General features: G+C 41.2%; 1 protein-coding gene across 1 annotated transcript; it reads left to right on the forward strand.

Annotated features, from left to right (window-relative positions):
* Window positions 1-2,731: 2,731 nt before the first annotated feature.
* On the forward strand, window positions 2,732-3,877 carry LOC129498799 (basic salivary proline-rich protein 1-like). The gene has a single exon (XM_055308347.1). The coding sequence runs from the start codon at window positions 2,732-2,734 to the stop codon at window positions 3,875-3,877; it is 1,146 nt and encodes a 381-aa protein (XP_055164322.1).
* The last annotated feature ends 7,799 nt before the right edge of the window (window positions 3,878-11,676 follow it).

Genomic DNA, 11,676 nt, shown 5'->3' on the forward strand with positions numbered 1-11,676 from the left:
ACCCCCAAACTTGTAAGGGGCTTCCAGGTTTTTACACAGATATGACTCCTGCCATCTATCTACCCACATGTCCTCTAGTTTACATCCCACTGGCAGCACTCCTCCTTGCTGACTGGTCAGTATGCTAAGCATCCCCAACCTCAGGATGCTTTTATTTGCTGTCCCCACTGCATGAAATTCTCTTTCTGTAGATATGTGCATCACCTCCCCATTTTTTTCATTCATTTCATTTTCATTCTCAGCTCAAATGTTACAATCTTAAAGAAGCTTTCTCTGAATATCCTTGTAAAATCTCACCTCCTCTTATCCCTTTCTTTTCCTTTACCCTGTTCTTGCAGTTCCTATGGATGCATAAATAATTACATCAAAACTTAGTTACTTAAAACAGCAAGAATAATTTATTATCTCTCATCATTTCTGTGGTCAGGAGTTTGAGAGTGGTTCAGCTGTGCATTTTTGGCTTGGGGTCTTTTATGAGGTTGTAGTCAGACCGTGGCCTGTGACAGAGGTCATCTCCCAGCCTTCATTCACAGATCTGTCACCTGGTCTGGGAAGACTCAAAGAACTGGAGACTAGAACAGCTAGGGCTCCTCGATCACCTTTCTTTTTCTCTACTGGGTCTCTGCAGCATGGTGGCTTAAGAGTAGTAAGAATTCATACATGTGGCTCAAGGATGGAAAGATCCAGGCAGAAGCCATATCATCATTTATGATCTAGCCTTGGAAAGTCAGGCAATGTTACTTCTGCTGCATTCTACTGGGGTTGAGACCATTGCAAAAGTTTACCCAGTTTCAAGGGAGAAGGGGGGATGTAGGCATTGCTTCTTGAAAGAGAAATGCTGGTACAATATTATAAGAACATGTTGGGATGGCATATGTGTAAATAATATATATATATTCTCCAATGCTTGGAAAATAAAATGTCACACTGCTTTCTTTATTCTTTCTCCAAAGCAGGTTCTATTCTGATTATTCCCTGTCTCCCTCACTAGAATATAAGCCCTATAATGGTAGGACTCTTGTCTTTCTCCTTTCCCGCTGGTCAATCTTCTTTACTATTCTAATCAATGATTAGCATAGAGTAGGCACTCAACATTTTCTGTTCTTGAATGAATAAACAATTCCTGAATCAACTACTTATGAAGCAATGGAAGTATCATGAAAATCATCATTTTAGAGATGGAAGAAAATTTTATAATATTCTATAAGTGGTCTCAGAAATCTACCAGGATCATGGAATATACTAAAATTATCTTAAAAGTGAGCTGGTTTTCACAATGTGTGCCTAAAAAGAAAAAGAAAAAAAACGTGTCTTCTAATATTTTGGAAAAACTATGACTCTTTTTATGACATTATATTAACTAAGTTCTCAGTGGCTTAAATTGTAAGAGATGAGGGGTGGCAAGCCTAGTTTGTAATCTGCTCTCACACAGAGATTTTAACTTTCCAAGTAGGCACATCAATCTTCCAGTCGCAGCTACACAAATGCAGTTAGTCGTTCAGCTCATAACCATATCCACGAAGGTGAGCTGTATGCTACAGAGGCTTTCACTCCCTGTTTTTGATTGCTTACTTTGTCATTTTCAATGGGCCTCCATTTTTGCTTCTTTTAAGGCGGACTGTTGACACACAGAGGCAAACTATTGCTTGGATTTTTACTGTCGCCGAGAGATAGTCTTTTGAAACTCATTCTCCGAAACGGTGAATGTCGTGGTTTGTGACACAAACGTGGGAATGAGCCTTGAAGTTGTCCTCTTAAAAATAAGCCTCAAGGGCTTAAGAATTCATTGCACCGACAGGCAAAATGGGTGATTTTTCATGCGAACTGGAAACAACCTAAACGCTCACAAAGAACAGCTGAGAAATTAATGACATACCAGCGAAGGTACAAGCACTTAGAAAGGTGTTGCAAAAGAGAGAAGGCAAAAAATAATTTTTCATAGCTAACAGGAATACCTAAAACTCCAAGACGATTAACTAAAAAATCAGAAATGATATAAAATTGCACAAGCTATCTGGATAGAACGTATTATGAAAACATCAATAGTTTTCATATAAACAGCTGTGAGGAGAAGACCCCAATGGTCAAGTAAAGAAGCATGATGCCAAAAGAACACAAAACACTTAGCATTGCTGACAAGATAGGAAGGAAAGGACTAAACTGAGAAATGATGCGGTAAAGAATTCAAGGAGCAAGACCCAAACCAGCTCCCCCGACATCTTGGGAGGCTGGCGGAATGGGTCTGCAAACTTTAAGTAACCAAGTTGTCCCCGGTGCAAAAGTACAGAACATCGTGGCTTCTGTTTGTCTAGAACTTACCAGAAGGCCATCTGTTCTTTGTTGCAGAGAGAAAATGTGTCACCCAAGGTGTGAAGGTGGCTTTTCAGTCACTTTTGTGGGATCCAGGGCAGCGCAGGATTTCGAGTCCCAGCAGGAACAACAAACTTGAGGCTTGTTTTGCTCTGGCTGACACCCTCGGGTTAAAAATTCTCCCCCAATCTGGGGGATCCTGGGGTGGCTCAGCGGTGGAGCGTCTGCCTTCGGCCCAGGGTGTGGTCCTGGAGACCAGGGATCGAGTCCCATGTCGGGCTCCCAGCATGGAGCCTGCTTCTCCCTCTGCCTGTGTCTCTGCCTCTCTCTCTCTCTCATGAATAAAAAAAAAAAAAAAAAAATTCTCCCCAAATCTGGCTCCAGGAAGAGAACCAAGAGTCCACCAAGGAAGTGGGTGTCAATGAGCAATGGAGTTCCCCTCCGGGGGCCTGAAGCGGGCCTCTCCAGGGAGGTGCCCAGAGAGCCGGGCGTGGCCTCCTGGCTTGGCCTGCGCTCCTCGACCTCCCCTGAGCCCCCCCCCCCCCCGCCAGGACGCTGCAGGGCATCTGCAGGAGGGAGGGATGCTTGCTTCCCGCCCCTGAGACCAAGGCCTCCCGGACACGCTTCAGGGACCGCGCCCCAAGCCGGCGGCGCTCGAGGCCACGGGAGACAGAGGGCGCCCCAGGCTCCTGGCGGCCCCGCCCCCCGCCTGGCCCGTACACCTGGGCCCAGCAGCTCCGTCCTGCAGTTGCGCCTTCCGGGTCCTGAGAACGCTGCCCAGATGGACGGCGAGGCCGGAGAGCGCCCCCAGGAGGCGCGTGAGGGTCCTGCTGCCCCGCCCCGGGTTGGGGGGGTTAAAACGCCAGCGACCACAGCCTCCCGGGCTCGCAGCGACTCGCAGGCTGCAGGAGCGGAGGGGAGACCCCAGAATGCCCCGGGCGCTGAGCAGCCCCGCGCAGGCGCAGTCCCTCCCCGCCTTGGGCCCCTGTGCGTATGCGTGGGGGGCGGGGGGCCCTTGCAGCGGTCCCTCCCACCCTCGGGCCCCTGCATGTGCGCGTGCGCGGTGGGGGGGCCTCCAGCAGCCCCTCTCGCCCTCGGGCCCCTGTGCGCGTGCGCAGTGTGTGGGGGGAGCGCCTGCAGCGGCCCCTCCCGCCCTCGGACCCCTACGTGTGCGTGTGCGCGTGCGCGGTGCGGGGGGGGGTGCCTGCAGCGGCCCCTCCCGCCCTCATCTCAGGAGCCGGGCCTGAGGCAGCGGGTCTCGGCGCCCGAGGTCCGCCCTGTCCCGAAGCGCCGTCCTCAGAGCCCCCGCCCCCCACGCGGGCGCGGAAACCAGCAGCACCCACGAAGCAGGTGCGCGGTGGTCGGGGAGCCCCCGCGGCCCGGCTGCTGGGACCCGATGCCTTCGGAGCTGCGGCGCTCCCGGCCTCGGGTCGGGCCCGTGCCCTTGGGCCGGGAGGTGCCTGGTGGCCCCGGTTCCCATCGTGGACGCGCCGCGGCACAACCAGAGGAGCCTGGCCCGGCCCTGGAAGGATCAGAAGGACAAGCTGTGGGTGAGGAGCAGGTATGAGAGCTCTCCGCAAAGAAGCTGCGGCTAGAGAAGGTCGGGGTGTGTGCGGGTGTGTGCGGGGTGGTGTGCGGGGTGGTGTGCGGGGTGGTGGCGGGTGATGTGCGGGTGGTGTGCGGGTGGTGTGCGGGGTGGTGTGCGGGTGGTGTGCGGGGTGGTGTGCGGGTGATGTGCGGGTGGTGTGCGGGTGTGTGCGGGGTGGTGGCGGGTGATGTGCGGGTGGTGTGCGGGTGGTGGAGGCGGGTGGTGGAGGCGGCTCAGGGCAAAGGCCAGCTTGCTGCAGGCCTGGACTACCAGGGAAGCTAAGTCTCTGACCTCCTCCAGTGGTGCCTGAGGGCTGCCCCAACGAAGAACCGGACGCCACGAGAAAGAACTGAAAAGGAAGCCAGAGATGGCGAGCCCGGAAGACTCACGTGGGAGAGACCCTGAAGCCGCCAAACGAGATCAGCCAGGTCTGGAGCAAGCCCAGGTGGAGGCCTCGGCCATCCACGTGAGCTCGAGGAAGGAGCGGATGTGGAGAAGACCGCTGAGCAGAAGACTACAGTAAAGGACGAGCGCATCGTCTTCAGGATCCATGACCTCATTTCCAAGATAGAAAAAAGTAAATGACAAGCTCATCGTCATCAGAATCCATGACCTCCTTTCCAAGATAGAGAAGATCTGACGTGGAAGTTCCTGACGAATGTCTGTCTCCCTTGTCTGTCTGTCTGACTATTCAAAGATCTCATGCTCTTTCTTGATTCTTCAACTTGTTTTTAAACTGGGTTGCTTTAAAAAGAAAACTACATAGTTTCCCTTTAGTCAATGAGGAAAAGAAGAAGAAGAAGAAGAAGAAGAAAGAGGAGGAAGAAAGAAGAGGAGGAAGGAGAGAAGAGGAATTATTTTATAGTACAGGCTTTGGAATGACACAAATGATTTAAATGTAGGTTTACATTCTGTGTCATGTACTAACTGGTAGCCTTAATCTCGCTGAGTTCAATTTTCTTATCTATAAAATGGTTGCAATAATTGAAATACTGATGTGAGATTAACCATGTATGCCTGGAAAAAGCACTTGAGAATAATATCTATTAAACAGAATTGAAAGTCCATCAAAATATTATTAGTAAAACTGTGGGACTTACGTAATAGACAGATGGAGCAATAAGAGCACAGATGCTTCAGGGACACATACTAGTATATATAAAAATATACTGGTTGATAAAGGCCACAATACAAATCCATGAGGGCAGAAGAAAAATTTCAATAAATAGTTCTGAACTCTGGGTGAAATCTTTGGAAAGAATATAGTTAGATGTGTAGTTTTCACATGAACAGATAAATTCCAAAAAAGTTACAGCACTAAAGAAAATGAAACTTTTATTTCATTTTATTTATGATTTTATTCTATACCAATTAGAATAAAATCAAAGTCAGGAAATACTGGATATTGACATAGAGAATAAACTTCAAAGGCAAAAATGCAATAGCAGAATCACAGAGAAGAGGTGGACAGATTTGACTATATGGAAAATTAGATCTTGGGAGTGCCAGGGTGGCTCAGTTGATGGAGCATCCAACTCTTGATCTCTGGGTTGTGAGTTCGAACACACAGTGTAGAGGTTACTTAAAAAAAGTTTTTTTTAATCTTAAAAAAAGTTAGGTCTAAATGACACCAAAAAAAGTAACGAAGTATTTCTATCACTTACGATAGGCCAAAGGTTAGTACAAATATCTAAAGAACATTTACAAATCAGTAATAAAAATGTAAACCCTATTAGAGAAAAGTGAACAAAAGGTGGAGCAAGATATTAAGCGGTACAAAGATCCCCCGAAAATTAATACAAGAAATCTCAATAACAAACTTAAATTCACTTTTTTTTTTTTACCTATCATATTGGTAACTAATTTTAAAGAAAAATACATAAGATACATTATTAGTGTTCCCTGAGTTTAGAACATTCATGTATTGCAGAAAGAGAATAAATTGGAGCAAATGTTAAGGAAATTATACTAGATTTATAATTCTTTTTTTTTTTAATTTTTATTTATTTATGATAGTCACAGAGAGAGAGAGAGAGAGGCAGAGACACAGGCAGAGGGAGAAGCAGGCTCCATGCACCGGGAGCCCGACGTGGGATTCGATCCCGGGTCTCCAGGATCGCGCCCTGGGCCAAAAGCAGGCGCCAAACCGCTGCGCCACCCAGGGATCCCATAGATTTATAATTCTTGACACAATATTTCTCCTATATAAATTTGTTCATAAAAACTAGAGATGCAGAAATCACTTATGTGCAAAAATATATTTATTAGAGGATTATTTACCATAAAGGAAAATTGGAAAAAATAGGGATGGATAAATAATGGCACAATCAAATGATAGTATACTACGCAGTAGCTAGATGAACAATTTTGAAGTTAAGGGAATGGGAAAATGTTCATAGTAAAATTTTAAAAGGATGAAGGAATATGCAATTTTACAAACCTCTGCAGGTTTTTAGTGGATGTTTTCTCTCAGGGAAAATAGGTAACTTCCATTTTTTACTTTGCATTTTGCAGTATTATTTCAAATTCTCTATAATAATTATATATATCTTAATATTCAGGAAATGTGCAAAATGCTGCTCTTCACATTGTATTAAGTACGCCAAACTATAAAATGCATATGCAGATGGTCTCAACTATATAAATACAAGTGTTTATTTTTAAATCACTTTAAAGTTTTTTGGAAAAGCCTGAGGAAAAGGGGTTTTATGTTGATTTGGCAAGCAGTGGACAACCCAAGCAAGTTCACGGGCAGGGCACCATGTGATCAGAGCAGCAGTTAGGAGGAATCGCCTAGGAGGGTGCTAACAGCTGGTGCGGAAAGGTGACTCAGATCAGGCTGTGGTAGACAGAAGGACAAGAAGGGGTTGATACTGAGCTACAACCGGGAGCAGAACTGAAAGTACTTGGAGCCTTGGAGTGGGACTTGAAGGACAAACAGGAGCCAAGAACTTAAAAAAGGCATACAATTATTGTAAAAAAATTTGAAACGATAAAGGAAAATATCAGATAAAGCAAGATAAAAATAAAAGTGCCAGTTTATAGAAACAAGGAAATTTGGAGGAGAAGCTGGTTTGAAAAAGATAAGTGAATTTTTAAACCTCTGAGAAGTTTGTGGCTAGTAAGAGGATATCAAAGACGTATTTAAATATCTCCCTTAATTTTTATTATGTAAATATAAACAGTAAAAAAAAATCAAACAGGAGAGAAAGAACACATTAATATCAAATCTACTGAATTTCCTACAATTACCCACAGGCCTACTCTTCGCCATAACTGCTTTCAATTATTTTCATTTTTATTTCCTCTGGTGATCAATTTCATACTCAGACCTCAATATCTTATCTATCACCACCAAACATCCCTTGATCAATGTCTCCATACTCTGAAAGATGAGGAACTTCTCTGTTCCTAATTTTTTAAAGATAAATTATTATTTTGGCATTCCTTTGGTAACTGTTGTAACAAATTACACTTCTGTAAGAAGTTTAGGCTTAAACTTTTTATATCTTGATCAATCAACTTCAAACAGTATATCATTGAATTCCCCACAATATAAACGGAGAATACCAGTGATTATAAACTTCCTTCCACCTCTTATCCCCCCGTTTTTCTCCCAATATCTGGCAGCTATATAATCACTTTTATTAAAAAGTTCAGGACATTTGTATTTTTTTCTGTAACTATAATAAAATAACTCATGTTATATCTCGTGGTTGAATTCTAAAAACTGAAAACATATATACACAGCATTTGATATTATGTAAATACTATTGATGTAGAAAATACTGCTTATCTGGGGACCTGCCTGAGAAAGAAATGGAATTCTTTTTTTTTTCTGTGCTTTTTAAACAACTTTATTGAGTGTGATTTATACACTACACAATTCATCCCTTTTAAGTAGACAATTCCAAGGTTTTTAGCAAACTTACCAAGTGGTGCAATCTTCACCATAATCCAGCTTTAGAACATTTCATCACTCCAATAAAATACCTCATGTCCATTTACAGTCAATTCCCTTTCCTACCCCCAGCCCCAGGTAGCCACTAATTTACTTTCTGATTCTATAGATTTGCCTGTTCTGGTTTCTTCTACTCAGGAAAACAGTTTTAAGATTTATATATGTTGTAGCATTGTGTCAGTATTTCATGCCTCTTTACTGTAGATGGGGTTCCAAAGTTTTGATTTACATCTTGTTCGTCATTCATCAGTTGATGGACATTTGAATTGTTTTCACTTTTTGGCTATTATAGATAATTCTGCTATGGACATTTGTGTGCAAATCTTTGTGTGGACTTATGCTTTTTATTTCTCTTGGGTAGATACCTAGGAAATTTAATTCTGTATTTTCCTAACCAGTCTACTCAAAGAAAAATGTCCCAATTATCAAGAACATCTGGAATTTATTTTTCTTATATGTCATCAATTACTTTAAATCATTCCATATTTTAGTTTGGTTTGCAATCTTACCACGGCTTTTATGCTTATATTTTTCCCTCTAGAGATTTAAAACAATTTTTAAATTATGTATTTCATAAATACTAAAAGGTATAAAGGTATTATCTGTCAAACTATATATTCATATCCTATTTAAGAAATAAAACACTTGTAAGTGCTCCTGGGTGGCTCAGTCGGTTAAATGTCTGCCTTCAGCTCAGGTCACGATCTCGGGGTCCTGGGATTGGGCCCACATTGGATTCCCTGCTCAGAAAGGAGTCTGTTTCTCCCTCCCTCTCCCTCTGTCCCTTCCAGCCCCCTGCTTTTGTGTTCACTCCACTCTCTGTCTCTCTCTTTCTCGAATAAAGAAATTTAAAAAAATCTTTAAAAAAAAGAAAATGCTTCTAAAACAGTTGAAGAGGCTTATATGGAGTTCACTTCGAAGCATCCTCCTCTCTCTTTCCAGAGATTACCATTATCTAGAGTTTAGTGTTTATCATTCCTATGCATTTCTTTAAACATTTACTAATTATATATGTATTTACTAATTAGCAAAAAATAAAATTATGCTGTCTAAATTCTTACTGGACTTCGTTTTTGTTCTCAATATTTTCATGAAATTTATCTTCGTGTATAGTTTTTACTCCAAGATACACATTTTCACAACCATATTATATTCCATTTTGTGAATATGTCAACATTTATACATTTTTCAAGTTAATGGGAAGTTAACTGATTTTAAAAAAAAACTTTTTTTTTGCTACTAGAAACATTCTTGTATATGTCTCCTTCAATGCACTGAGTCCCCCAAACTTCGTATGTTGAGACCTAATCCCGAATGCAAGTATTAAGAAGTGGGGCATTTAAGGGGATGATTAGGTCATGACGGTGGAGCCCTCATGAATGGGATTAGTGCTTTTATGAAAGAAACTCCAGAGAGTTCCCATGTTCCTTCTCCCTCGTGAGAACACAGCTAGGGAGAGGGCTGTCAACAAACCAGGAGGTAGGCTCTCATCAGACCCCATATCTGCAAGCATCTTGCTCTGGGACTCCCCTGCTTCCAGACTAGTGAAATAGATTTCTGTTGTTCATGAGCCCCCCAATCTCTGGTATTTTTTAATAGTAGCCTGGATGGGCTAAAATGTCTCCTTTATGCATGTAAGAAAGTATTTTAGAGTACATCCATTTTCAACCTTTCTAGACATTGGCATATTGCTTTCCAAAATGATTTTGCTAATACTTACACCAATAAAACATGAAGTTCCTCTATTGCTACACATCCTTCCCAATATCTGGTGTGGCCAGATAGTTCTTCTCTCAAATTATTGAGTGTGCAAAGGTATATATCTATGTAGCCACTTCTGTTTCACTGAATACAGTAATTTTTAATGCCTTCTATTATGCCTATTGTGCATTTATGTTTCTGCTTCAGTGACTTTCTTGCTCCTATTTTTATCTTTTTTTTAAATACTAACTTGCTTGTGCTTATATTATGGCTTTCCAGAAATTATTTGTGTGTTTTTGGTATGAGACTTTTGTTGGTTATATTATATGCACCACAAATAATTTCTGAATCTTCTTTTGGAGATTTTAGTACTCTCTGGAGTAAATGACAGGTAAATTTACCATTCAGTTTAATAAAGATAATCAGGTTTCCTTCTGGAGAAATGGTTTGTCATGTTTACTGCCCACTGTAAAAGATCCAAAGTCTCTAAGTCTCTTACAGTGTCAGTCACTGTGTGTGCAGGTATCATCTGGCCGTTTTCGTGCCACCTTGTGGGAATCAGAGCTCAGATAACCTGTACCAAAATGCCAATACTGTGGCCACTACTTTTGGTGTGAAGAGTAAATACAATTCTTTGTTCCTGACCCAAGGATAGGCTGGTAGACTGATCTGATAGCTTGTGTGAATGGTAAAATTTCAGAATCTTCACAGTTCTTGACATCTTTTTCTATCTATTAATAAAATAAGGTATATCAATTTTATTGATGTTTTCAAAGAGACAACTTTTTATTTTGTTATTATTTTTTTCTGATTATTTTATTTCATTGATTTCTGCTCTGATATTTATTTATTAATTTTTACCTGTTTTACTTGACCTTTTAAGATTCTTAGTGTGGAGGCATCCAGGTAGCTCAGTTAAGTAAGTGTCTGACTCTTGATCTTGGCTCAGGTCGTGATCTTAGGGTCATGGGATCCAGTCTGCTTATCATTACTTTGCTTCTCCTCTTCCCCTCTGCCCTGCCCCCAGCATTCTCTCTTTCTGTCTCTCATTCCCAAATAAAATAAATACATAAATAACATTAAAAAATTTCTTACTGTGGATCCTGAGATCATTGATTTGAGATCTTTTTCCATTTCTAATAGAGCTATATGGTGCAACAAATTTCTCCCTAGTTACTGCTTCAGCTGTATTTCACAGATTTTGGTATATTATGTGTTTCACCCTTATTCAGTTCAAAAATACATTCTAATTTACTTTCCAATTTCTTGTTTGGCCCATAGGTTATTTAAAAGTGTATTATTTAGTTTGCAAATATTGGGAGTTTTCCAAAGATATTTCTGTTACTGATTTCTAATTTAATTCCACTGGGGTCAGAAAATATACTTCGTATTGTTTGACTCCTTTTAAATTATGGAGACTCGTTTTATCATCCAGAATGTGATTTCTTTTGGTAAATATTCAATGCCTGCACTTTAAAATAATGAGTATTTTGCTGTTTTTGAGTGGAGCGTACTATAAATGTCAATTAGTTCAAGTCTACTGATAATGTTCATGTCTCTTACATACTTACTGGATTTCTCTCTACTTATCAATTTTTATAGTGAGTATGAAATATCTGACTATATGACTATAATTATAAATGTGTCTACTCCTCCTTAGAGTTGTATTATTTTTGCTTTCATGTATTTTGAAGCTCTGTTATTATGTGCATCTACATTTTGACACCTTCACTTTTTAGAAGCCCATCTGTGCATTCAAAAGTATGTTTATTATAATTTTTCCAATATTTGTAGATGCTTTTTGGCCTAGAAATTTTTGGAATATCTAGTCTGCTATACCATTAAAACTTCACAAATTTCTGGGGGGTCTTTTCTTATCAATTAAGAAGTAATGTGCTCTCATTTAATCAAGAAAATCATCTTTTCAGTTTAAGATTGTTTTAAAATTTAATCCATTTTTTTCTTGAAGCCATCTTTTTTTGGATCCCCTTAGTTTTTTTTTTCTAATTTGAACTAATTTTCTCCTAACATTTCTTCACAGAAATAAATCTGGGATTTTGTTTTTAATCTCCATGGCTAGTTAGGTACATGTCTCTGATTTTAGTCACTGATTACT

This window comes from Nyctereutes procyonoides, unplaced genomic scaffold, assembly GCF_905146905.1.
Source record: "Nyctereutes procyonoides isolate TBG_1078 unplaced genomic scaffold, NYPRO_anot_genome, whole genome shotgun sequence".
Classification (NCBI taxonomy): domain Eukaryota; kingdom Metazoa; phylum Chordata; class Mammalia; order Carnivora; family Canidae; genus Nyctereutes; species Nyctereutes procyonoides.